At 43.0% G+C, this 24,050-nt stretch overlaps 1 protein-coding gene across 1 annotated transcript; it reads right to left on the bottom strand.

The window, feature by feature from the left end:
* On the bottom strand, nucleotides 1–19,057 carry slc1a7a (solute carrier family 1 member 7a). Its single transcript, XM_052087677.1, has 11 exons — nucleotides 18,512–19,057; nucleotides 15,358–15,437; nucleotides 12,376–12,591; nucleotides 10,344–10,386; nucleotides 8,866–9,097; nucleotides 8,668–8,767; nucleotides 4,927–5,160; nucleotides 4,030–4,224; nucleotides 2,314–2,448; nucleotides 593–692; nucleotides 1–532 (listed from the first exon to the last, which is right to left on the bottom strand). Exons 1-11 carry the CDS (start codon nucleotides 18,650–18,652, stop codon nucleotides 266–268), a joined length of 1,743 nt encoding a protein of 580 aa, XP_051943637.1. The 5' UTR covers nucleotides 18,653–19,057; the 3' UTR covers nucleotides 1–265.
* Between the last annotated feature and the right edge of the window lie 4,993 nt (nucleotides 19,058–24,050).

Genomic DNA, 24,050 nt, shown 5'->3' with positions numbered 1-24,050 from the left:
TCACAACCGGTACAGAATGATACATGTTAGATGAGTACACTAACAAATATGCAGGTTATTATTAAAATACCGTAAAAAAAAAAACGCACACAAAAAAAAAGTCTTTGTATTCTATTTCATCTGCATTCATTCACCTTCCACCTCTCTCTTATTCTAGAGCCGGGAAGTGTGTATGTGACCTCGATCACGTCATTTGAGGAACAAGCTGGTCCTCCTCTCCGGCCGGGGCCCAGCAGCTGAGCGCTCAGAGCCACTCGGACGGCTTCTACACGTTAGTCTCCAGACCGTTCATGTCGATGGAACAGTGGTCCTTGTCTCTGTGGCCTCTCTTGTGGTGAGAAGAGTGAGCGTGTTTCTTCTTCTCGATTGGTCGAATGCCCTCCTCCAGTTGGATCAGGCGGGCCACGTCCGGGGAAAGGTGGTCGTGCTTGCTGCCCGGGGGCGGCGGTTGGTAGCAGCCGTTCTTCTGGTTCTGGTAGCTCATCATCTGCTGGATGCTAATCATGGGCTTCGTCTCACAGATCAGAGGTACCTAATAAGAAGCCGCAGTGAATTATAACGAATCGATACGTTAACTTTCATGTTCTCTCACCTGTTCGCCTTCTTTGATAAAGTCTTTCCTGCAGATGTGAGCCATGATACCCGTTGCCAGGGCGTCCCCCATCACGTTGACCATGGTCCTAAATCGATCCCTGCGTGACAAAAATCAAACGTCATTTCCTCAGGTTCGTACGGGAAGTGTTTGTAGAGTTTTTAGGCATGAGTTGAAGGGGAACTCATCCATGCATCCAGTTTCTGATCCACTCATCCTCAGAAGAGTCGCGGGGGTTGCTGGAGCCCATCCCAGCCGTCTCTGGGCAGTAGGCGGGGGACACCCTGAATCGGTTGCCAGCCAATCGCAGGGCACACAGAGACGAACAACCATCCGCGCTCACACTCATACCTAGGGACAATTTCGAGTGTAAAATCAGCCTGCCATGTGTGTTTTTGGAATGTGGGAGGAAACCGGAGCACCCGGAGAAAACCCAGGCAGGCACGGCGAGAACATGCACACAGGGAGGCTGGAGCCGGAATTGAACCCTACACTTCTGCGCTGTGAGTCCGACGCGCTAACCACTGGGCCACCGGGCTGCACTAAAGGGGAGATATCACAGAAAATGTACCGGGTACTTGTTTACAAGTAATTAGTTGGAGTTGCTGCCAAGTCATCAAAAACAAAAAAAAACTTTATTGAGTCCAGAGTAAGTAAAGCACAATGCAAAGAAAGTGTGTCAAAAAATTAGGCACACCCACTGATGATGCAATCATGACCTTAACGTTGCCACAATGATGTTATCACTGACTTGTGGCGGAATCTTGACCCACTCTTCTTTAGCACGTGACTCTATTTACAGCCAGTGGTTTATGAGCAAATCTTTTAAGGTCATCATATTGCGGTCTGGACTTTGATTGCGCCGTTGACGACGCCTTGATTGACAATTTTTTTTTCGTCATTCTCCTGCAGATTTGCTGGAAGAAGAAAATGTTTTTGTTTACATTTGGCGCATTGATTTCAGGATGCAGATTGTGCTTCTTTTCTATGTCTGGTAATTGGCATCCCACCACATTCCCAGAATTGTTTTGTAGTCTCATATAGCTTTTGGGTTTAGTTTTAGTTGTAATTTTGTAGAAGTCCAATTTTGTGCAGATGAATTGAATAGCATAGTGAAATTTGGCAATTTTTCTCCACGGTCCGTAAATCTTGTTTCCCTTATTAAACACGGGTAGACTCCAGATTGTTTGGAAATTGCCCTGTTACTATAAATCTTTCGGCAGCAATTAGAACTCAGGATGCACGGGCAGCAGTGCCTAAACATTCTCCGATCGTCCACGCGCCAATACCACATCATCAACCTAATAGATACTTTTAGGGTAGGAGCTATGCCAGCCATGTGGGTGCAGCGATTCTTTGAGGATGCTTTATTGACGAAAAAGCATATTTCCCTTTTTGAACTAATTGGCAGTTATGAGTGTGTTCTGCAGATGCAAGTGCCTTTTAGGTAACGCCGTGCATCTGTGGGTCAGTTTTGTTTGTTCCTATTTTATTTTTCACCCGATTGCGTGACCTGCGTTGAGGTCTATTTAATCAATGAAAATGAATGTGTTTCTCACTTTCTGCCAGGGGAGTCAACATTAGTCATCCATTTAGTATGATTGAAATGTCCGATGTTCCTTCAAGAACACCCCCCCCCCAAAAGATTTTTAACATAAAAGCAGACTCCAAGCATACTTTGTCAACCTCTCCAGAGCAACGTGCTACTGTCCTGTACTTACAAAGCCCAGTCAACAGCAATAATGAGACTGATGTCATCGGTAGGCAGACCCACAGAGGTCAGCACGATCACCATGGTAACCAGTCCAGCTTGCGGGATCCCAGCTGCACCAATACTGGCTGCTGTGGCAGTAATGCTGGGGGGGGGGGGGGGTGGGGGGAAAAAAGATGCATGTTTTTTTTCTATTGATATTGTTCCTACATGGTGCCTTCATTAATGCCCCCCCCAACCCCCCTCCCAAAAAAAACATATATATATGCAGTATATATTATATATATATACACTGTATATTATATATATACACACACACACACACACACAAACACACACACGTACTGTATGTATATGTCAAAACACTTTGCAGAATTGCTTATGCGACTATGAATATGCGAATGCCGTAGGCCGTCATTCAGAGAGCGGTTGGCGCTTCCATATTGTAGAAAAAGGACAGTTGTGCACGAAGCTCTGCGGTCAGCAGCCAAACAGCACAGGAGGAGGGGGACAAATTATAATAATTCTGGCGTGACACGAGAGATGAGTCATACAGGTCATATGGGTTTTACTCCCAAGGGATTACGAGGGGATGGGCACAGCCTGAAGCTACGGGCAGAAGAGCGCCTAATGTTATTACATGAAGACATGCCATTAAATCAGAGCGACATTATTTAACCCAGCGCCCCGCTGGCCCACCCGGTCCGTGTGGACTTGTTTACCTGTTGCAAAGGTATAGAGCGACAGTGTGCGAGGAGACAAGGGCGCCGTTGTACTTTTTGCGTGGACCTTCTGTGTCGCTGTTGCTTCCAGACTCATTTGGCAGAAATCAGATCAGACTAAGAAGCTCACATGAGGCATAATCTATGGACATTTACACACAGTACATGTGTACCTAGTAAATCCTATCATATTTTTAATCATTTTGAAAACTCCATATGTGATGTGATTAAAATCAGACGCGGCGTTGGGAAACATCGTAAGTATGAGGCACTCTTTTGCTCAATAAGTAGAGGAAAAGGATGCATCTCATCCATTAGCCCACTTAAGAGCTATTTTGAGTTTCCACAAATGAAAAGTGGTCCAGGAAAGTCTAATGGGCACACATGATCAGTTGTGTCACATTTTCTATGTACAATGGATTTTTATTTTTTATTTTTTTCTACATTTTGGGGGGCAGGGAAGCCAACGCTCATTTTTCGTGGTTTGTCCTGTTTTTTTTTTTTTTTTGTAATTCAAAAATTTAGGAGTTTGGAGGATATATTTATTTACTCCCCCCCACCCCAATACTTTTACAATGGCCATACATGGATTTTCGCTATTTGCAGGCTGGTTCGTCTCTATCCCCCACGAATAACACGCTAATTTGACCATTTACATCCAACCATAATGCAAACGTCAGTCTGTGAATGAAAAATATGTCCTCTCCCTGAACGTCGAATATTTGAGAACTCCACCGTTACACCCTGTATTACATTTTTTGAATGGTGGTCCACTAGTCCCTGCACCAATTTATTCAATTCAGTCAATGAAGTCATCACAAGCTGTGCTGGAAACCTCCAAACAAATATTTGTGCTCCAAAGCATCAGAACATGATGAACTCTGCTTCCTTCGTCTGAACATTTTTTTCTTCTTTTCCCTTTTTTTTTATTCGTGTGCTTGTTTGATTTAAATCAGAATCAAAGCAAATGAAAACGTAAGTTTTTCACACAATGTTTTGCTTACCTAATGGTGATGATTTGTCCAAAGTCGAGTTCATAGTTGTTCACTTGGGCTATAAAAATGGCCGCCACAGCCTCGTAGAGGGCGGTCCCGTCCATGTTGATGGTGGCCCCCACAGGCAGCACGAAGCGGATGATGCGTCTGTCAATGTGGTTGTTTTCTAGGAGGCACTTGAAGGTGATAGGCAGAGTGGCAGAGCTGGGGGGGGGGGGGGGGGGGAGAGAACATACAGATATAATTGATAATATCATACAAACTTGTGATAGATAGACTTGTTTTATTTATTCGCCGGTGCATTTTGACGAGTAGTTAACATATCTGGCTCACAGTTCTGAGGTTGCTGGGATTGAATCATCCTGTAGTTTGCGTGTTCCTTAAGTGAATTTTCAATAGCTATGAATGTAAGCGTGCCCTGTTTATCTGCGCTTGTCTACGAAATACCAACATGCAGTCTAACCCGCCTCCATGCAGGCACCCCACGCGCTGCGCCGGATTTACGGCACTCATGACAATATAGCGCTATGTACTGCAAGTGTTATGCTTTCTTTGTTGTTGTTTTTTTTCTATAGAAAAGAAGAACCAATTTCAAGTGTTAGAAATATCATTTTATGCCCGGTTAATGATTTATGATGGAGATATCTGCAATTGATCTGATCAATGTGATCAAGTACCTGAACCACTGTGTTCCACTGTATCTAGTGTACTGTGATCATATGTTTAATAGTTCCCTGTGGGGAACAAAATTCTCCATCCCACAATGTGTCATTTGTTTAAGGTTGATATTTGCTTATTGCCTCTGTAAAGACACATACATTAAAAACCACCACAAACTTCACCGTGCCCGTACAATCAAACATAAGCTTCATAAATGCGTCCGGAACAGCCTGGTACTAAATTTACCTGGATGAAGTGGCCAAGGAAATAAGTAGGGCCTGCAGAATTCCTCGTATGTAAACAATGGGGCTCTTCTTGGTGATAAAGAAATACATGGCAGGTAGGATGAAAAGACCATGAAGCACCAAGCCCATTACGACTGTGATGGCATAAAATCCCAGTTTCTTCCCCATGGCTGACGGATCGTCCATCTCCAAGATTTTCCCGGCAACCAGGAAAACGATGCCGAAAGGGAAATACCTAAAAACAAAGGGACCCAAAAAAATTGTGCTTGGGTATATGAGGTTTCGGTATCTTAAGAGGAAGCAAACACATTCGTGCACAAATTGGACATTGTGATATTAGGTGGGTAACCAGCTGTCCGATCATTATTTTATCTTATTTTTTCCTACAAAAAAATAGTTATGAACATTCAATATACACTACATACATATGGGTCAAACGGGGAACGAAATCAGGGGAAAACTGGGAAAAATCCAAAATATGAAAAAATATATGCAAACTAAAAAATCTGCGAATATGCAAATCCACATGTATTGACCTGCAAGCATGCAGGAGTCGATAGTTTCAAGTTGTAATAGCACCATTCACTACTAGATGTGATGATTGGCGCACTTATATAGGGCTTTATACTGCCCAATACTAAAATGAGTTCGCTTTAAAAAAATGTGGATTTGGAATGATATGCAGGACAAACATGGCACTTCAATAAGATAAAAACCTCAAGTGAGTTTTTTTGTGGAAATTTTGTATGTACTGTATGTACAAAATGAGTTCGCTTAATGTTGGTTACTTATTTCGCAGTTTTGTGCTGTCCTTGAATGGTAATTTTTTTTTAATCAACTCAGCCCTTTGCAATTTACAGTACGGAATTATTTTGTTGCTTGCTTCAAACATTTTGCTGTTGGGTTAGGCTAGTCACGAGGGGTGGCGCTGCCATTCAAACGCCGCTAAATCCAGCGGAATTCACGATGTTAGCCTATCATCAACCCTGTTACTTGATTGACATACAAGGTAACCAATCAGATGACAACTGAATTGTTACCTTTAAGTCACCGCTCATGCGAAAACAACGGCGCTAAACGGGAATTGCGAATTACCTCTAATTTTAAGAAAGGGGTACCCAATACGTCGATCGCGATTGACCGGTAGCTAACGGACTGTTCGACCGCGAGGGGTGGGAGGAGGAAATGAGGGAGAAAAAAAAGATTTGTGTGTTTGTGTTTCGGTTTTGTTCATTTTAGTTGCTTATCCTGAAGCGCGCGCGTTCGCATCCTCGCATGTGTATGGTTGTTCGCCCGTGTGCGTACATGCGTGCATGTGTGTCTATCAGTGGTGGGCAAACTACGGCCCGCGGGCCAGATCTGACCCGTTGGTCATTTTAATCCAGCCCGCGGAAGATTGGTGCACAATTAAAGTTTGATTGCATTCATTTCGTTTGGACTTGTAATGACAGGTATTTCAACACTAGGTGGCGCAGTTAATTCAAGTTGCAGAGCACAGGGAGGGAGGGTAAGACGATGAAAGAGGGAGAGAGTAATGACCATGGAAGGGAAAGTGATATGTATCTGATTAAACAAAGCGGGTAACAAAGTACGAAACATTCAGGAGACGCGTTGACTCGGAAAGACTCAAATCTACGAGACTTTGAAAAACAAGGAAGCGATTCTTACTCAGTCCGATTCTGGCAATTTCCATGCTCAGAGTGAATTGCTTGTGCCTCGAGTAAATGAACATTTCCTAGAATGGTTTGATTGTTATCATGTTTGCAGGTTTTAACCTTTCAGAAAACTGGACCGCTAATAAGAGTCGGAGAGCAGTCAAATGTGTAGAGCGTGAACAACAGAGGGCTCAGTACACATCCTTGAGGAGAACCAGTGCTGAGTGTGATGCTGGAGGAGAATGTTACATTATTACTGGCATACAAAGACATTGTGCTATCTTCTTTATTTTCTATTTCTATTTCTAACTTTTGGCCCGGCCCTCCACAATATTTTCTGCTTCTCATTTGCCCCCCCCCCCCCCCCCCGGAAAATAATTGCCCACCCCTGGTCTATATCATAGGTGTCAAACTCAGGTCCTGGAGGGCCGCTGTCCTGCATGTTTCCCAAGTCTCCCTGTTGCAACACACCTGATTCAAATGATGAGGTTCAATGTCAGGCTTCCGCAGAGCTTGCTGATGATCTGATCATTTGAATCAGGTGTGTTGAAACAGGCAGACTTGGAAAACATGAGGGACAGCGGCCCTCCAGGACCTGAGTTTGACACCCCTGCTCTATATGCTCGCAGTGCACGATTGGGTCGATTGCAGGAGGTTGGTCGCTTCAAAAGTCGATCTTCGGTCAAAAACGTTTGGCCACCACCAGTAGTTAGTAACCGCTGCAGCTCACATGCAGACGGGGCCCTGCTTCGAGTGGCAAACACGGAATACAAGTCACATTTGACGAGGATTGGTCAAGAGAAGGAATGCCCTCCACGAAGGCGCTAAGCAACATGCACAGTAAGAGTTTTCACGTTCTTATATTTTTGTTTGTCGACTTGGTTGAACTGAGAGTTTGTGTGTGTGAGATGGTGCACACAATGTTCATTGTTGAAAATAACTGGCCTGTGGTCTGAGTACTGTAGGAATCAATTTCTGTCATTATCATGTTGGTGTGTGACATTTACAATACAGTAAATATGGCTGTGTATGTGTGTGTGTGTGTGTGTGTGTGTGTGTGTGTGTGTGAATGACCTCCCACTGAACATTCGGCAAGCCTCCTCGCTGCCCATCTTCAAAACCCTCCTCAAAACTCACTTGTATTCTTTGGCATTCGGCTCAGCATGACTTGTATTTGTTCTTGGTTTTACTGTTTGGTGCTTTCTACCGTCTTTATTACCGTTTTGTTTTACTCTTTATTGTATATGTTAAATTGCTCCATGTACAGCACTTTGTCTGCAGCGTTGGCTGTTTGAAAGTTCTCTATAAATGCAGTTGATGCGGTGATGTTTATGTGTGCCCATGTGTATGATGTGGCTTTTTGCAGTAACACAGTAAAAAAATTCCTCTTAGTCTCTGACTGGTTGGCCACCCCTGAGCTCGTGGATCTTTTATCCATGCATTGAAAATTTTTACCGGTATGTTTAAAAACATGAACTATGTGAAGAGCACATATTTTGCATGCATGCATGCATGCATGTATTTTGTCCATATTCAAAATGACATTTTTCTCATGCGTCTGGTCAGGAAGTACGTGGCACTGATAAAAAAAAAAATGGTGGCCCCTTTCCAAAATTTGAGTTGCCCATGTCTGCTGTAAGGTACACAACTACAAGCAGATGGAGAGCAGGTAAAAATTGCTAAAACAAAATGGTTTGCTTTATGAAAAACACTTGACACTATTGTTAGCGTTAAAACACAAAAGGATTTTATTTTGAATATGTTCTCTAACATCAGTCTGGCATACTTTGACAATCACTGGTAATTTCTCATCTTCACTTTTGGAAATATAATGTATGAATTAAAAACTTGTGCTGCGTTATTCCAAAATGGCCAAAAAGCTCAATGAGACTCAAAAAGCAAATATATAAACCATTTTAATCTGTATTATTTTGGCCCGAGTTAAATATTGGGTCAAATTTGGCCTACTTTTGAGCATATTTGAACCCTTTCGGGGACAGCGGATACTACAGTGAACAACTTATCAAGTTCTCAGGTTATAGGGTGCATGAAAGGGTGAAGGGAAACAATCAGAAGTTCATTCTTACCAGATGACAATGGCAACAATCTTGAGAACCGCTTCATTCAAACTCTGACAGAAGTTGACCAAAGCACTTCCATTGGGCCCCATTCTCCCCAACATGATCCCTGCGATGAGTCACATCGAGTTCAGCTCATGCGTGATTCATAACCCGTCTCTCGTGCACAAGCGCATTACCGACAAAATGGATGGGCCGAAAGCTTACCCATGGTGGCGGAGAAAATGACGATGCCCAGCACGTTCATGCCCTCGCTCGTACCCGCCGACGTTTTCATGATGACGTCCGGCGGCGGCGTGAGATCCAGTGAAAAGTTCTGGATGTCGGTTCCATTGTCATCCTGGATGCCGTAGATGTAGACCCGTCGAGTGGTGGTCTCATCCAGGAGCTGAGCCACTGTTGGTTTGGGGATATATTCGGGGTCTCGCTGGGTTCGGTACTTGAGAAGCAAAAAGGGAGAAGAGGCACTTTGAGCTTTCAGGGACAGCGGTTACGACAGTGGACAGCTTATCATGTTACAGGGTGCATGAAAGTGTTAATTGTGTTTTCTGGTGAAAATATTATGCCGATTGCCCTCATTGCTGTATGCTACTGGTCAGCAACGGCTGGTTAAGTCTTGACGTTCATGACAATGTAAGTAAGTGTTTGCTTTTGAGTCCTTCACATAAAAATTTGACCGCACGAGTCAATGGGGAAGTTTGAGTGCAATAACTCACTTGGAGGGGTCTAAAAAAGTTCTTTCTGGGTTCCGAGTTTTGGGGTACTTGGATTGCTCTGGTTACTTGGAAATATTCCAAACTGAAGATCATATCTGGTGCGATCAGAATGCCTCTTTTGTAACTGGATGTCATCATTTCATGATTGTGGGCTGTATTAAAGTTGACAGTTGACCCCCCCCCCCCCTCACACAAGCAAGTCCATCATTAAAATAAGAATCTGAGATAGCGCTGATTATAAGACGACTCCCCCCCACACATTTTCCAAGACTCAAGTTTGACATTTGACATTTTGAACACCAAATTATTTTTTATACAAAATGAAACGAATGATTCTAACAATATATTTGAGAGAAAAAGCATGTTATTTTGCCATTTACATACATTTAAAAATATAAACTAAAGTGCAATCACATTCGTAAATGAATGGCTTCTGGTTTTTGAACTTCTTTGGAACTTCTCCTCTCCTCAGCTGCCGGTTAACCTGGCCGATCTTCGACCCACTTTTCTCCAGATTGTCGCTATGTTTCTCTATTTTCTGTTATCTCTTCTATTATTTTCTTTTCTTTCTTACCGCTATTTTTTATTTTTCTTCTTCGTGCTACCGCTATTTTTATTTTTATTCTTCGTGAAAGGGGTCCACTTTGGCGTGGGTAGTCAAATTCAGCATTCGTTTCAATGATATCTGGCGCCATCTACTGTCGTGAATGGGTATAATGTCTAGACCCCGAATATAAGACGACCCCCACTCATTTCAATGCAAAAAACACCGTCTTATATTCGGGCCAATACGGTACTTTAATTCTTTGTAAAAAAAAAAAAAAAAAGTCAACGTAAAACTTTGTTTTGACGCCGAAACGGACTTTCATCCCTTCCAATGGGAAACGCAAGCCTGGTTTTCCAACATGCCATGCTCTTCAACATTCACACAATAAAACACAGTGGTTGGAAATGTAACACTCCAATTACCTGTTGAAACGTCGCTTGAACCAAGTTTGCTGGAAACATGTTGCTGCAGAGGAAAGGTGAAAGGTTTGTTAAAAGCCCCGAAGGAACCGATATCCAGCGAAACAACCCTCACAGAGCAACATAATGTCAACTTACAAGCCGTAGCAGCCATAATGTCATGAACATTTTCTGGAAGGAACTTCTTCATTCAAATATCTGCATATTGAAATGATTCTCAGCATTTCTAGCATAGCATTCTCGTTTTATTCCCCCCACCCCCCTCTACAACACAACAAAACAAGCTAAAAGCAAACTTATGTTCCAAGAACCACTCAAGTCCTTTTTGTTGAAGTGGATCCGCTTCCTTCTACCGAGGGCAGCTACAGCCTCACTCTGAGAGCGGTGGCACGTGTCCTTACATTCAAGGCGAGGGCGTGAGGAGAACTTAAATCCAAGGAACTCAAATGTAATGCAGCGGAGTATAAAACAACGCGGCATGAACGACCAACCAAGTCTGCGGCACGTGCTGAGTGCGATTTGCGTCAGAGCATTCATTCAAAAGTCAATTTTGTGTCCAAAACGAAGCAAATTGAGCTAACGTCCTATCTTCATCCCCATCCCCAGTGGGGATGAAGAAAGGACTCCCCACGCGCGCTTACGCGTCTCCATATTTACGAACACGATGCTCATTATGTGTACTTGTCACACACGCTGACATCCGCGACTACTGGGTCCGACACGCTGGGCCATTTGCGAACGTACCAATATAGCGCGGCTGCATGATAGATGGAGGCTTGAGAGAAGCTTTGCCAGATAAATCCAAAGCCAAGCTGTGCTTTTTTACAACACGTATACACACACACAGGAAGAGAGCCTGCGAACGTCAACACTGTCATAATCAGTACGCAGTTGAATCGCATCGACTTTACTCGCTCATTCACTCAACGGCAATTTATTCCCGCTGTAATTTGTTTCAAGGCGATGAAAACAGACCAACATTTTCCAAGGGTTTTCCTCCCAAGATGATGAGAAAACCTTGCGGCCTCTTCTTGACATGCTTTTGTTTTTGATCACGACTACAAATATGATTGGAGCGCGACAAAAAAATTACGCGGCGGCGCTGGCGGCATTGTCGTGCCCGTTGACCTCGTGTCACACTGACACAGTGGCTCTCAGGGGCCCGCAACAAGGCTGACCTCAAACACACCCTGCTGGCTTTGAGCAGCTCTAATTAGCTTAGCGCGACAGCCCGCTGGCACACATTACTCAAGGATTTCCCCTCCTTGCTCGAGCACTCCCATGACTTCACTCCTCATTTACTGATAATGTGTCCAAGTGTGTCGTAAACCGATTGCAAACCAATGAAAGGGTTCGCTTTTAAGAAAAAAATCACAGCGAAGGCATCACAAGTGAGTCTGACGGATTACATCCGTCATTTGAAGGGGACATGGAAGAATTTATCTGCTGACCAAACACGATTAGAAGCAATGATCTACTTTTACAATCTAAATTCATTTTTTAAAAAGATGACAGAATTAATTTATTCCCAATCGTCTATTCTCCTTGTTTCGTAGCGTTTATTTTGACTATGCTACTTCCAACCCTGTATGGGGGATGTTCATTTTTTTTTTAATCCAATCAAATTTCAATCTACATTTGTTGCCATGCTAGTCTAATCTGCTCAGAAAGCAAGATGGTCCCCTGATGATGTCAACATTTTCCCTGCTCCTGATTGGTTGGTCCGAGCAAGCACATTTCAATCGGTAAAACACATCTGGAGCATTTATAAATGCTGCCTGTTGAGTATGATATGTTTTATTTACATGTTAAATCTATTGTTTATTTCATGTTATTGATTCTGAACTGCTCTAAATGATGAGCGCTTATCCTGGTTGTTGGCATTAGCTGATACAAATAAGGGTGAAGTTGACGTGGAAGCATTACAAGTACAGCACCGTTTTTTTGAGAAGGAAACAATTCATTCCTACCATAATGCTAACTAAGCTAAGTTACCAGACGGTGAACACGGACCGGCTTTGTGGCGAGCGCTCACCGAATGAGATCCAGCAAAGCGTCGGCCGAGCTGGTCATGGGCTTCTTGCTCTCCTCGGAATCCTCCTTCTGAGCGGCTCCTCCGGGGTGAATGATGTACACCATGATGATGCCCACCACCACAGCAACAAAGGTGGTCCAGAGGTAGTAGGAAATAGTCATGATCCCCAGTCGACTCGAGCATTTGGCATCCAGGGCAGCCAGGCCTGACATCAAACTAATTAAAATTTTCCAAGGAGGAGGACAGAGAGAGAAGAAAAGGAAGAGAAAAACATTTTAGAAAAACCATTTGTCCCCCTCAAATTGTGTGTGATGATTGAATTGTACACGCGCACACTCATTGATGCTCAACATCGTGATTATAATTTCAGTACAAGATTTCGTGTATGAGTAACTTTGATGTCCAGCTGCGTGAAGAGCTCGTCCTGCGCTGGTCACAGATTCGACCTCAGATGCAAAATTAGATCACAGGGCAAAAGTCAAGCAGAGCTTGATTGGTATAGCTTTGCCAAAAACAATAAATCCACAAAGGTTTTCAATTCCATTGCGTTGTCCACTTGCCAAAGCCAAAACAAATGAACAAAACAATCCCCGACTACAATTTTTGACATTTCAGTCACTGGACAGAGACAAAAATTCCAAACAACTGACAGAACTCAAAAACTTCAATTGAAAAAAATATTTCTGTTAACAAAATAAAATAAAAATGAAAATGCTTTTGAAAAAAAAAACCCAAAAAGGGACAGACACTACATATTTTAATGAAAGTAACTAAATAATCTCTTACTCCAGTGAAAATTGCTTAATTTTAATCTTTTTCAATTATTATCATAAATGAGCTTTTGGGGTTAATTTTAATTGCATTCTATGTTTTTATTTTCTACTGCTGTACATCTGTCCAGAAGAAAGTACGTGAAACAGTCCTGTCAATCAACGGCTGGCATATGAGTCTAACTGCGAACTTCAAGTGGAAAATGACTCACCATCACGCAAGCCCGTGATGGGATGCATACACAAAAATTGCCATAAATCTGCCCAATCGGAACGACGCATTGACAGACATGAATGGGTTGCATCGTTTTTGTGTCATGCCGACCGACGCAACTGCCGGCAGCGGAGAGCCCATTGATTCTGCATGACGCGTCCATGGGATAATCTGGTTTCCTCTTTGGCTGGCGCGCAGATGGTTGGGAGGAAGGAGGGAGAGAGAGAGAGAGAGAGAAAAAAAATGGGGACAGACAGGCAATAGGGCCGGGGCAGATATTTCACCCCGAGATAAGCCGTGTCGACCAGCTGATCTGTGCATCACACAAGCACATACCTTCTGCACTATTCAGCTACAGAGAGACGGACGAACATGCAGTATGCTCAGAAAAAAAAGTGTTGGAATTGAAATCATTCCATTTTATTTTGTCAAGTGGTTGCACAAAATAAAATCATCTGGATCCAGATTTATATATTTTTTAAATTCATATGCCATCTCCACAAATGTGGATCCAGATAATTGTATTCCTTGCAAACCGCTCAGCGAAATAAAATTGAGAAATTAATTTTTTTCCCCTTCCCTGTGGAGAAAAGTCTCTGAGAGATGCAAATAGAAGCACCTAAATGCGGTTAGCTCTGAGATTGCGTGTGTGCTCACGTTGCCTCCCCCTGGCTGCTTGCCTGTTATTTCAGAGTAGTTCTCGACATGAAGCATGCAGCCAGTAATTTCCTTCTTTATACATGGAAAAGTCAAAACGAAAAATGGGCGCCGCATGAAAAACAAACACATCCCATTCTTCCTCCGTTAATAAAAGGAAGACAACAAAAGCACGGATAAAGAGGGGGAGGGAGAGAGAGAGAGAGAGAGCGCGACCATAGGAGGGAGGATAGATTAACTTCTCATCCAGACTTTGCTGGTGCACATATTGTAAGTAGCTTATTGCACAAAGCACCCTACATTGTACCGGTGTGTTTGCCTGATTTGTTTTGGGGACTTTTTCATGTGTTCACTTCATGCGGTCGGCTTAAGCGCTTTGGGCCTAAAATAGTCATCGTGGAGATTCTGGACGGAACGCACATTGCATGACATCCAAAGAGCTTCCTTCACAAAAGCTCACTTCCTTCTGTTTTTTTTCCCTTTCCAATTCCAATTCAAGTGAGCACAGACTGAAATCCCATGTGACTTTTACATTATCGTTTCCTTTCATCCTAAGGTCAAAACAGAATTGTGGTGTGCGATATGAAGGGCATGACAAGGTCAGGGTCATCAAAGATGTGTAGAAAATGGAGTTCTTTCAAGAAGCGTCCTTTGCGAATTGTTTGTCAGTGCTGAAAAAGGGGAGAATAATAATAATAATACATTTTATTTATAAGCGGGCGGCCCGGTAGTCCAGTGGTTAGCACGTCGGCTTTGCAGTGCAGAGGTAGCGGGTTCGATTCCAGCTCCGGCCTCCCTGTGTGGAGTTTGCATGTTCTCCCCGGGCCTGCGTGGGTTTTCTCCGGGTGCTCCGGTTTCCTCCCACATTCCAAAAAACAAGCGTGGCAGGCTGATTGAACACTCCAAATTGTCCCTAGGTGTGAGTGTGAGTGCGAATGGTTGTTCGTTTCTGTGTGCCCTGCGATTGGCTGGCAACCGATTCAGGGTGTCCCCCGCCTACTGCCCGGAGACGGCTGGGATAGGCTCCAGCACCCTCCGCGACCCTAGTGAGGATCAAGCGGCTCAGAAGATGAATGAATGAATGAATGAATGATTTATTTATAAGCGCCTTTCAAGATAATTGTGCTTCAATGATATCCTGAGAAAAGTAAACTCGGCGCAAGATGCGAGTGAACACAAGGTATGCATAACAAAGGTGTGTGTTCAGTGGTTGTGAAAACTGCATGAGGAGAATAAAATGTGCAATAATTCACTCACTGAAAACCAACATGATCATTATCTCAAGACTGTCAAACCAGGAAAACTGTGTTGAGTATTTGTGTGGTATGATGTTGCTTTTACCTGGAAACAACAAGTGGCAAAATGAGCATTTTCAACATCCGCATGAGAAGTTCTCCAGGAAACTGAAAGTACTTGACCTCCTGCAAGAGAAACAGATGATGACTTGGTAGTTACACTGCGCTGTTAACATCCCGCCTTTTCCTGCACATTTTCCTTTTAAAATCATCTTTAAATGACTACTTTGGTTTAATGAATGCACTCTTAAATCTGCTGGGTTAAGAGAAACCCAAATTGGGTGAAATAGCCAACCCAGCGTTGTGTCCAAAAGTTGCAGAGTTAGCTAGTTAGCATTAGCTTGAGGATTTGATGCAGCATGTTGGGTCACGAATTGGATCCAGCAAGTGGTAAAAACTACCCGTGCTGTTGCGCTGAAGCTACTAAGTACAATAATCACTTATCAGGTTATTAGTATAGTTGTGGTTAAAAGTCCAAATTTTATAACTAGTATAAGAGGAAGCAAGCTTTTTGCCAAAGCAAGTCACTGACACGATGTATGTTTAGCACAGTTTTTACACCGGATGTCGTTCTTGAAACAACCCACCCATTTATAGGGAAAAACCACAGACCCAACTGGATGTTACTGTTCACCCTGACCGGGATTTGTACCCCAATCCCCGTGCTCAAGGCCAGCGGAGTTACCCAATGACCATCCGGCTGCCACCAATGTTTTCAAAGAAGCGTACATTGGATTGACTTTGACTTCGAAACAAAACCCAATTGCGATCCAAGCCAACCCAATCTGCCTGGCGAAATAATTAACCCAGCCTTTGTTAAAATTAACCGCTCAAAATCCGCAACTACCCAGTGAGTGGAGGAGTGAAAAAAAAAGAATCCCAGCGTCTTTTTTAGTGTGTACGTTTGTACGAAAGAAATGCTCATGGAATATAAACCCAGTTGGGCTCTGAGGTCTGCAGACTCACTCAATTAGTGGAGCCCAAAGTTGAAAGCAAACGTGGGGCATCAGCAATTAGCAGTTGTGCTGCACAGAAATGAAGTTGCCAACGGAATTGAAGCTAGCTGTAAGTGTAAATGCTTTTCAATCCAGGTTAAAAACTATGCCCGCCCCAATACCTAATGATGGTCTTTCAGAGCATTTCACGAATCAAATTTTACAAAATCATGCACTCATTTAGTAATTCTGGTCAAATACAAACGTTTTATTCCTCTAAACTGCTTTTTAATTCTGTATTTTAGATGTCATACTTTGTCTTTTAATGTATTGTGAGGCCCACTGAGTTACCATGGACAGTATGTGAAATGCGCTCTGCTCTAAATAAAGACGGACGCAAAGTAAAAGAAGGGCTACGATGTTTGATTTTCAATCAATCATTGATTAATTACTATACTGATTTATAAGAGAGTCGTTTGTTGGAAACAAGAAAAAAAAGATACCGGTAAGAAGAATGTATTAGGGAAGAAAAAATGGAGTGATTGGTGATCTGTACAGGCAAGACTGGCTGAGCAGTAAAAGCTTTTGTAGTGAGGCAGCTTTCAGAGACACGGGCTGCTTTTTGCATGCGTGCGTGTGCGTTTCCAGGAGAAACTTTTGTCCTTCACTATGACGCAAATAGCATGGAGTCAATTCGCCAGGATGCGGGCTTAGCATTTTTTTTGTTGCTGTGACTCAAAATCTTGTCATCGCTGGCATCTGTTAGCATCGATACATCGAGCGCCGATTTATTGGCTGCAGGTTGACCGGAAGAAAGGCGAGGGGTTTGTTATATGTGAGAAGAGGAGTAGCAACAGGTTTTAACCCTGAATTTACGGTAAATTCTTACTCTCGGAACGGTGTTGAAGCGTTTTATGGTGCCCTGGCTGCTGAAGTGTTGCTAGTTAGCGTCGTGAGGAACTAACTCACTTGGGGTTGATTCTTCACCCCAAATTTAGTTTACATTCCAATTTGGTTTTTTTGACTCGGGAGGTTTCACCAAATATATACAGTCGGTGTTATACAAATTAGGTTATGAGAGGACACCTCGGTCATTTATTTGCTTCTGTCAGCTGAGGAGTGTCGTGGCCTACTGTATTCGGGTCAAGGCACTTTGACGAAGCTTGAATTGCGCTCGCCATTGAGTAAAGGTCTCTTCAGGAGTGCGTCTCATTGTGCGCCTTGTTTCTTACGCTGAAATGGTTAGCAGCTAGCAGGGTGACCATGTTGTACGACAAGAAAGCTGGCCACGATTCCCCACAGCTACAGTACATTACGGAAGAAAATAGTCTGGTTTCACATGAAGTATTATTGAGTTATTATTTCTATTTGATCTCTGGCATCAGAAGTAATACAAATGTTGTGGCACATGTTTACGTGGCACATTCAGCGACACGGACGATGGGAGTACATGGAAGTCAGTTCCGAGATCCGCGCTCCGGACATAAAATCAACATTTGGGCTTTGTATCTCAACGCTATACCCTGAGGGAGGATGTCTGATATCACATTATAAATAATTTTGTTCCACCCCAACAGTTTACTATCCGACTAGGCCGATGGAAAGGTTTACAGAGGTATAAACAAGATGGAGTATGTTGGCATGCAGCAGATTCCACACATCACGTTACATATTTATTCGGACCGTTTTTGAGTTAGAATCGCATCCGCATAATACGAGAACCACGGTATAGTTTTAACGTGTTTTTTTCCTATTCTTGTCCATATAAAATCAGTCTTGCGGAACTGCAACTTCGACTGGGGCGTCAATCCAAGCGCCCATTCTGACTTATGGGAATTATATAAGTCAACATGACGGTCTGTTGTTGACCTGATGTCACTGTGAGTGATTGACGACTAATCTCTCCACCGGGAATCCTGATCCATAGATGTGTCCGGCAGCAGCTCCAGGCAATCTGAGAGGCTGATGGGAACCTGCTAAGGAAGCTTTTGCCATCAATTTGGCTGCAAAGCGAATCGAGACAGAATCCGGAGCAATCAAACCCGCTGTATGTTTTTGTAGCCCCCAAAATGTTGAGACCTTTGAAAATAGCATCAGGCCGCATTTCGGCTGACGGTGTCATTTACATGAGTGGAAGCCAACAAGGGTACATGGTTTCCAGAGGCAGTGGTTTTCAAATCCGCTGGTGTCCAGAGGATACGTGCGAAGCGAGCGCACAGGTGTGTTAGTGGTCACAATAAACAGTAGTTAATGCATCCGACTGACCTGTTCGGAGAGCTGCTTGCCTCTCAGGAAGAAGCCGAGCAGGCAGCCAATTACCACGGCCAGCACAGACAGGATGAGGAGACCGTTCTGCTTGCAGACGTTCTTGACCCTCCCCCACACTTCGTCCAGGGCCACCGCCATCCTCACCCCTTCCTCCTAAGAAGCTCGATCCTGACTGCAACTTTATGAAACCCCCCCTCCCTCTATCCACCAGAAAGGCCCCCCCCCTAAGTGTTGCTTATTCATCCATGTAGAGCCTGCAACGCACGGTCGACAGCCACCTGTGCAACGTGCTACGACCTTACGTGCACCACAGTTAGTCCAGGCAGATTAGGAACAGACCTATGAAGAAGGTAGCGGGATAAAGCACAAGTGGGAAAGGACAAATGACAAGGGATTGGGTTTATCGAGGACGGGACGGCCAAGAAAAGGAAACGCTCCGCCAAAGAAGCAACAATTCCACCGTGCCGAAACCGAGCTGCTTCCCGGGATATTCCACATGAGACTGACAGCGTCACACAGACGTGCTCTGGATGACTCCGTCAATCACCTCTCCCTTGCCGTCTCACGGCCTCAACCCACCCGCCCTTACACTCTTCCAACTGGCCGACAGAGGGCCCTGCAACAGCTGGCGCTATTGTTAATACTACGATCCTATTAGGCTGTGCTGCACGACTCCCATCTAAGGCCGGATTACAGGGCTCTCTGAACAATTGGACAGCGGATTGGTGAAGACCACAAGAAAAAATTTTTTGTGTCACATCAATAGTTCACTGACCTTATTATAATATAAACAATAATATCATACAATAAGAACCACATAACTTGAGTCGAGCGGCTCTGTGTTCCAGTGGTTAGCACGTTGACCTCACAGTGCAGAGGTCGTGGGTTCGATCCCAGCTCCGGCCTCCCTGTGTGGAATTGGCATGTTCTCCCGGGCCTGCGTGGGTTTTCTCCGGGTACTCCGGTTTCCTCCCACATTCCAAAAACATGCATGGTAGGCTGATTGAACACTCAAAATTGTCCCTAGGTGTGCGTGTGAGCACGGATGGTTGTTTGTCTCTGTGTGCCCTGCGATTGGCTGGCAACCGGTTCGGGGTGTCCCCCACCTACTGTGCGAAAACAGCTGGGATAGGCTCCAGCAAACCCCGCGAACCTCGTGAGGATAAAGTGGATCGGAAAATGGATGGATGGATGAACTTGGGCCTTAAACTGGACAGTGTTTTCAAATCGGGCCGGTAAATTGCACTTGACTTTGGAGTCGGTCAGTCCTCCAGTAAGCATCTCCAGTTGCTCCAAAATGCTGCTGCTCACCTCTTTGCAGGGACGAGTGAGAGGCAGCACATAACTCCTACTCTGGCATCCCTTTACTGCCTCCATATACAGTTCTTTTTAATATTCTATTATCTGTTTTCAAATCTTTAAGTGGCCTCACCCTACCTTGCCTCTCTGAGCTCCTCCGCCTCCACACACTTGCTCGGTGACTCAGGTCTGCAGACCAGACACTGTTCGAGGTACACAGGACTAAGATGAGTTTGTTGTTTTATGGTTTGTTGTTTTATGGATCATTTATGAATACATGGGACTATTGTTGAGTTATATATATATATATATATATATATATATATTGTGACTTTGTAGAGAGTTAGAAAGGATAAACAATGTAGGTAATTGAATTTGATTTTTTTCCATAAAGCACAACACCATCATGAAATTTGATTTTCCTAGAGGAGTAAGTTAACAGCGCACATTTTTATGAGCTATTTTATTTGTCACATCCTATACTTTGCTGTTGCAACCCTTTTACAGAATATTTGCAATGAAATAAAGGTATATTTTATTTGAATACTCATTCAATCTTAGTGTGCCTAATTCCAGTACTGAAGTTCACCTTTTTGCTCAAGAACACATGAAAACTGTTTTATCTATTATGCTCGATGACTAAGGGGGGGGAAAAAAAAACGTTGTTAAATGTGTTTTTTTTCTGATCATGTGAGTATTAAGGTTGCCGGGGTTTGAGTGACACACTTGATGATGGGTGAACGTACTGAAATAAAAAGTAGAAGAGAAAGCTATCAAATGGGCAGAGAAATTGGCTTGATAATATAACTCCTGCTGGGTCATGTCCTTCACGTTCATTTTTTTTTCTATTCCCAGAAACCTAAAAAGGTTTTGGTAAAAGGCGTGCGTGGATGTTGAGCGCCACAACATCACAGCAAAATTGCTACCATTAAAGTCTGTCATGAAAGAAAAAAATATGAACAAACATGAACCCACCTCCTCTCCCTCCCCCCCAAAGTTTTCATCCTGTCATTTACTATACAATATTTGACATATAAATTGATCATCAAGATGATGTTATTACGCAAATTACATGACACACGGTTTCTGATTTAAACAGCCTTTACAAACACTCGGTTCACTTTATTTGGGTTAACTTTAAAATGACATTAAAGTGTGAGGACAAAATAATGGCATCGCTGCAGGATGAAGCAGCTCCACTGAAAGACAATTTGTAAGGAACAAATTAGATGGAAGGACAGCTGTGTGTTCTTGGCATACTCCATTGATGGCAAACTGGAGGAATGGGTTGAGTTTGTGAAAACAAGAACAAGCAGAAATTAAGATGATGTACCCTACCCTTCAAAAGGAATGGAACAGTGAGACCAATTTATTGTTGCTGTGAAAATATTTGGGTTATATCCAAATGAGTACGGTGCTCATTAAAGACGCGTGCAAATAAATCAACCACTGAATGTTGCCTTCCGCTAATTTAATGCTAACACACGATGCAAAAACGCCGCAGTCCCTTTAAGCAACGCATATTTGAAGGTGCATCAACACAGGCAGAGAGACAACAAGTGTTCACATGCATATATTCTTTATCATCAATGATATATGAGAGAAGGAAAACAGAAGCAAGGAAGAAAAAAAAACAGAACCCAAGGAAGCAAAATTACAGCGACGACGCCAAACACATGCACAAAGCGAACATTGCATTTCATTTCCATCCATAACAGCGTAACAGGCTTTCCCATGACGGATGATATTACTCTAATTGTAATCCCAGATGTCGCATCCGCATGCGCCGCTGGGTAATCTCTGCCTGGGGTCTAAAATGCATGAGGCCACAATGCATGCACGACACTCTCGATTCTGTGAAGGCGGTCACAGAAGCAAAGGCAGCCAATGACGCATAAAAGAAGACTCCTGCGCTTCTGATCGACTGTGATGTCAGAGAAACTGCAAGATTGGAATTGCAGTCAATTAAAAAAAAATACCGGTGGATTATGTTCGAATATACACTATATGTGTGTCTTTAAATCTTGACTTGCATCCGAGGCAAACTTGTGCGAGTCTATGAACAAGTAGTATGTTGGTCACAGCCCCCAACCACGATCAAATAATCCCCTTTCTTATGCCAATTTTTTTTCTCCTGTTCTGGATTGGACTCCGAGATAATCTGGGATTAGAGCGAGCAGTTCGGCCTGGTGTTCTCTTCATTCATTTCAAGGCCAGACATGTTCAACAAAGTTCATTCACTGTGAACCACAAGATATTCAATTGCACGCGAGAACTCTTTGTTGTAATATGCCCATCTGACTGAAACCGTTTAAAGCCTGGATTTAAATATTGTCAGTGTTAGAGGGGAGGTATGGAAGGTAACGACACCAACAATGGTAAGACATCGTTGGTGTTGTACATTCGATTCAGACGTACTACAGCAGTTGTACTTTTTTTCATCTGTCATCTGAGCTTTCAGGAGACACTTGAGATTTGCATACCACTGTTGTGATTTTGGCGTGGTTGGGGCACACGTCTGGGCAATACATTTTAAAATGTTTCCAGAGACCCCCTCCAATGTGCTCACGTACCCCAGGATGGGAAACACTGCAGTAGGTGACCACAGAACTTGACAAAGCAAGTCAGTAAACATTAAAATGCTTGTCTGCTTCCTTCGATGTTTGTTTTTGTTTTGTTTTGTTTTTGTTTATTGAACATAAAACATATACAGTAATAATTTGGCAGAAAATAAAGTAGATAAAAAAGTAAAAAGAAAGAAATCGGTCTTCATTCAACAGTTATTATGTTCAAGGGAGTAGGATGAAGTAAAAAACTTATCTAGTCCTACCCCGTTATGTGTTTATATCTACTAAATCATTTTTATATCAATCGGAAAAGAAAAAAGTAAGAAGTCTCCTTTAAGGCTCATACTTTACCCCTAACCGTGATATTTTTACAACTTTTGGTTTGTATCGGGATTATATACATCCACACCCTGGCACTCTTGTGTCAATTTTCTCTTGTATTCATCATGGATATTTCAATATTCATTCATTTATCATCTTCCGACCCGCTTGATCCTCACTCGGGTCGCGTATTTCAATACCTTTCTCTGTTTATCTACTTAGTTCTGATTTATCATTATATTTAATGTTTAGAATTTATCATTTTAACTCTGATTGATGTAGGTTGTTTGTACTATTTTTTTTTTGAATTTGTTTTTGAACTCGGCAAGCGATGTACTCATTTTCAGGTTCGTTTCGAGATTATTACACAGATTAACACCTTTGCTAGATATACTTCTTTGCTTGATGTTTGTTCTTGTTTTGAGTTTTTTGAATAAATTGGCACCTCTTAATTCATAGTTGCTTTCTCGAATTTCGAAAAACTTCGGAATGTTTTGGCAGAGCAGGTTATTGTGTGCTTTGTACATTAATTGGGCGATTTTAAAGTCAACCAGGTCATAAAATTTCATCGTATTTAATTTGATAAATAGTGGATTTGTGGGTTCTGTATATTTTGATCTATTAATAATTCAAATAGCTTTTTTTTTGTAGTTTGAGATGTAGTCTGAGATGTGGAACGAGATGTAGTCTGAGATGTGGAACGAGCAGTCCATCCATTTTCTAATCTGTTTATCTTCACAAGGGTCGCGGGCGTGCTGGAGCCGGTCCCAGCTGTCTTCCGGGAGTACGCTGGGACAGTACACTCTGAACTGGTTCCCAGCCAATCGCATTGACGAACAACAATTTGCGCTCGCATTCACACCAAGGGAGAATTTTGAGTGTTCCATTCACCTGCCCTGCATGTTTTTCCAAACTCTGGAACTCACTCCCACCCGACATCCGTAATATTGACTCTCAATCCACATTCAAAACTCATCTCAAACCCACCTATTTAAAATTGCATACTCAGTATAAACCAGGGGCGGGCAAACTTTTTGGCTCGGGGGGCCACATTGACTTTCAAAATTTGACAGAAGGGCCAGGTCAGCACGAGCTATGGTACATTAAAAAAATCTCATTTGCTGACGGTCCATGTCAAACATCAACAGAACAAAAGCATGAAAGTACTGTATTAATATACTTTTTAAAATGACAACAATGTTGTTGATGACGTATTTTAGCCTGTGCATTGCTGCAGATGGGTTGTGATCAGACCAGTAGAAGTAGAGCGATACAGAGGTCCTAGGTGGTCGAAAAGATCCCCTCCCCGTGTTCTGCAATTTATAGTCAATGCGCCACCTGGCGATAAT

The sequence above is a fragment of the Hippocampus zosterae genome, chromosome 15, assembly GCF_025434085.1.
Source record: "Hippocampus zosterae strain Florida chromosome 15, ASM2543408v3, whole genome shotgun sequence".
In the NCBI taxonomy this organism is placed as follows: domain Eukaryota; kingdom Metazoa; phylum Chordata; class Actinopteri; order Syngnathiformes; family Syngnathidae; genus Hippocampus; species Hippocampus zosterae.
Note: the sequence above shows the minus strand (reverse complement) of the source record. Positions and strands in the feature narration are given on the sequence as shown.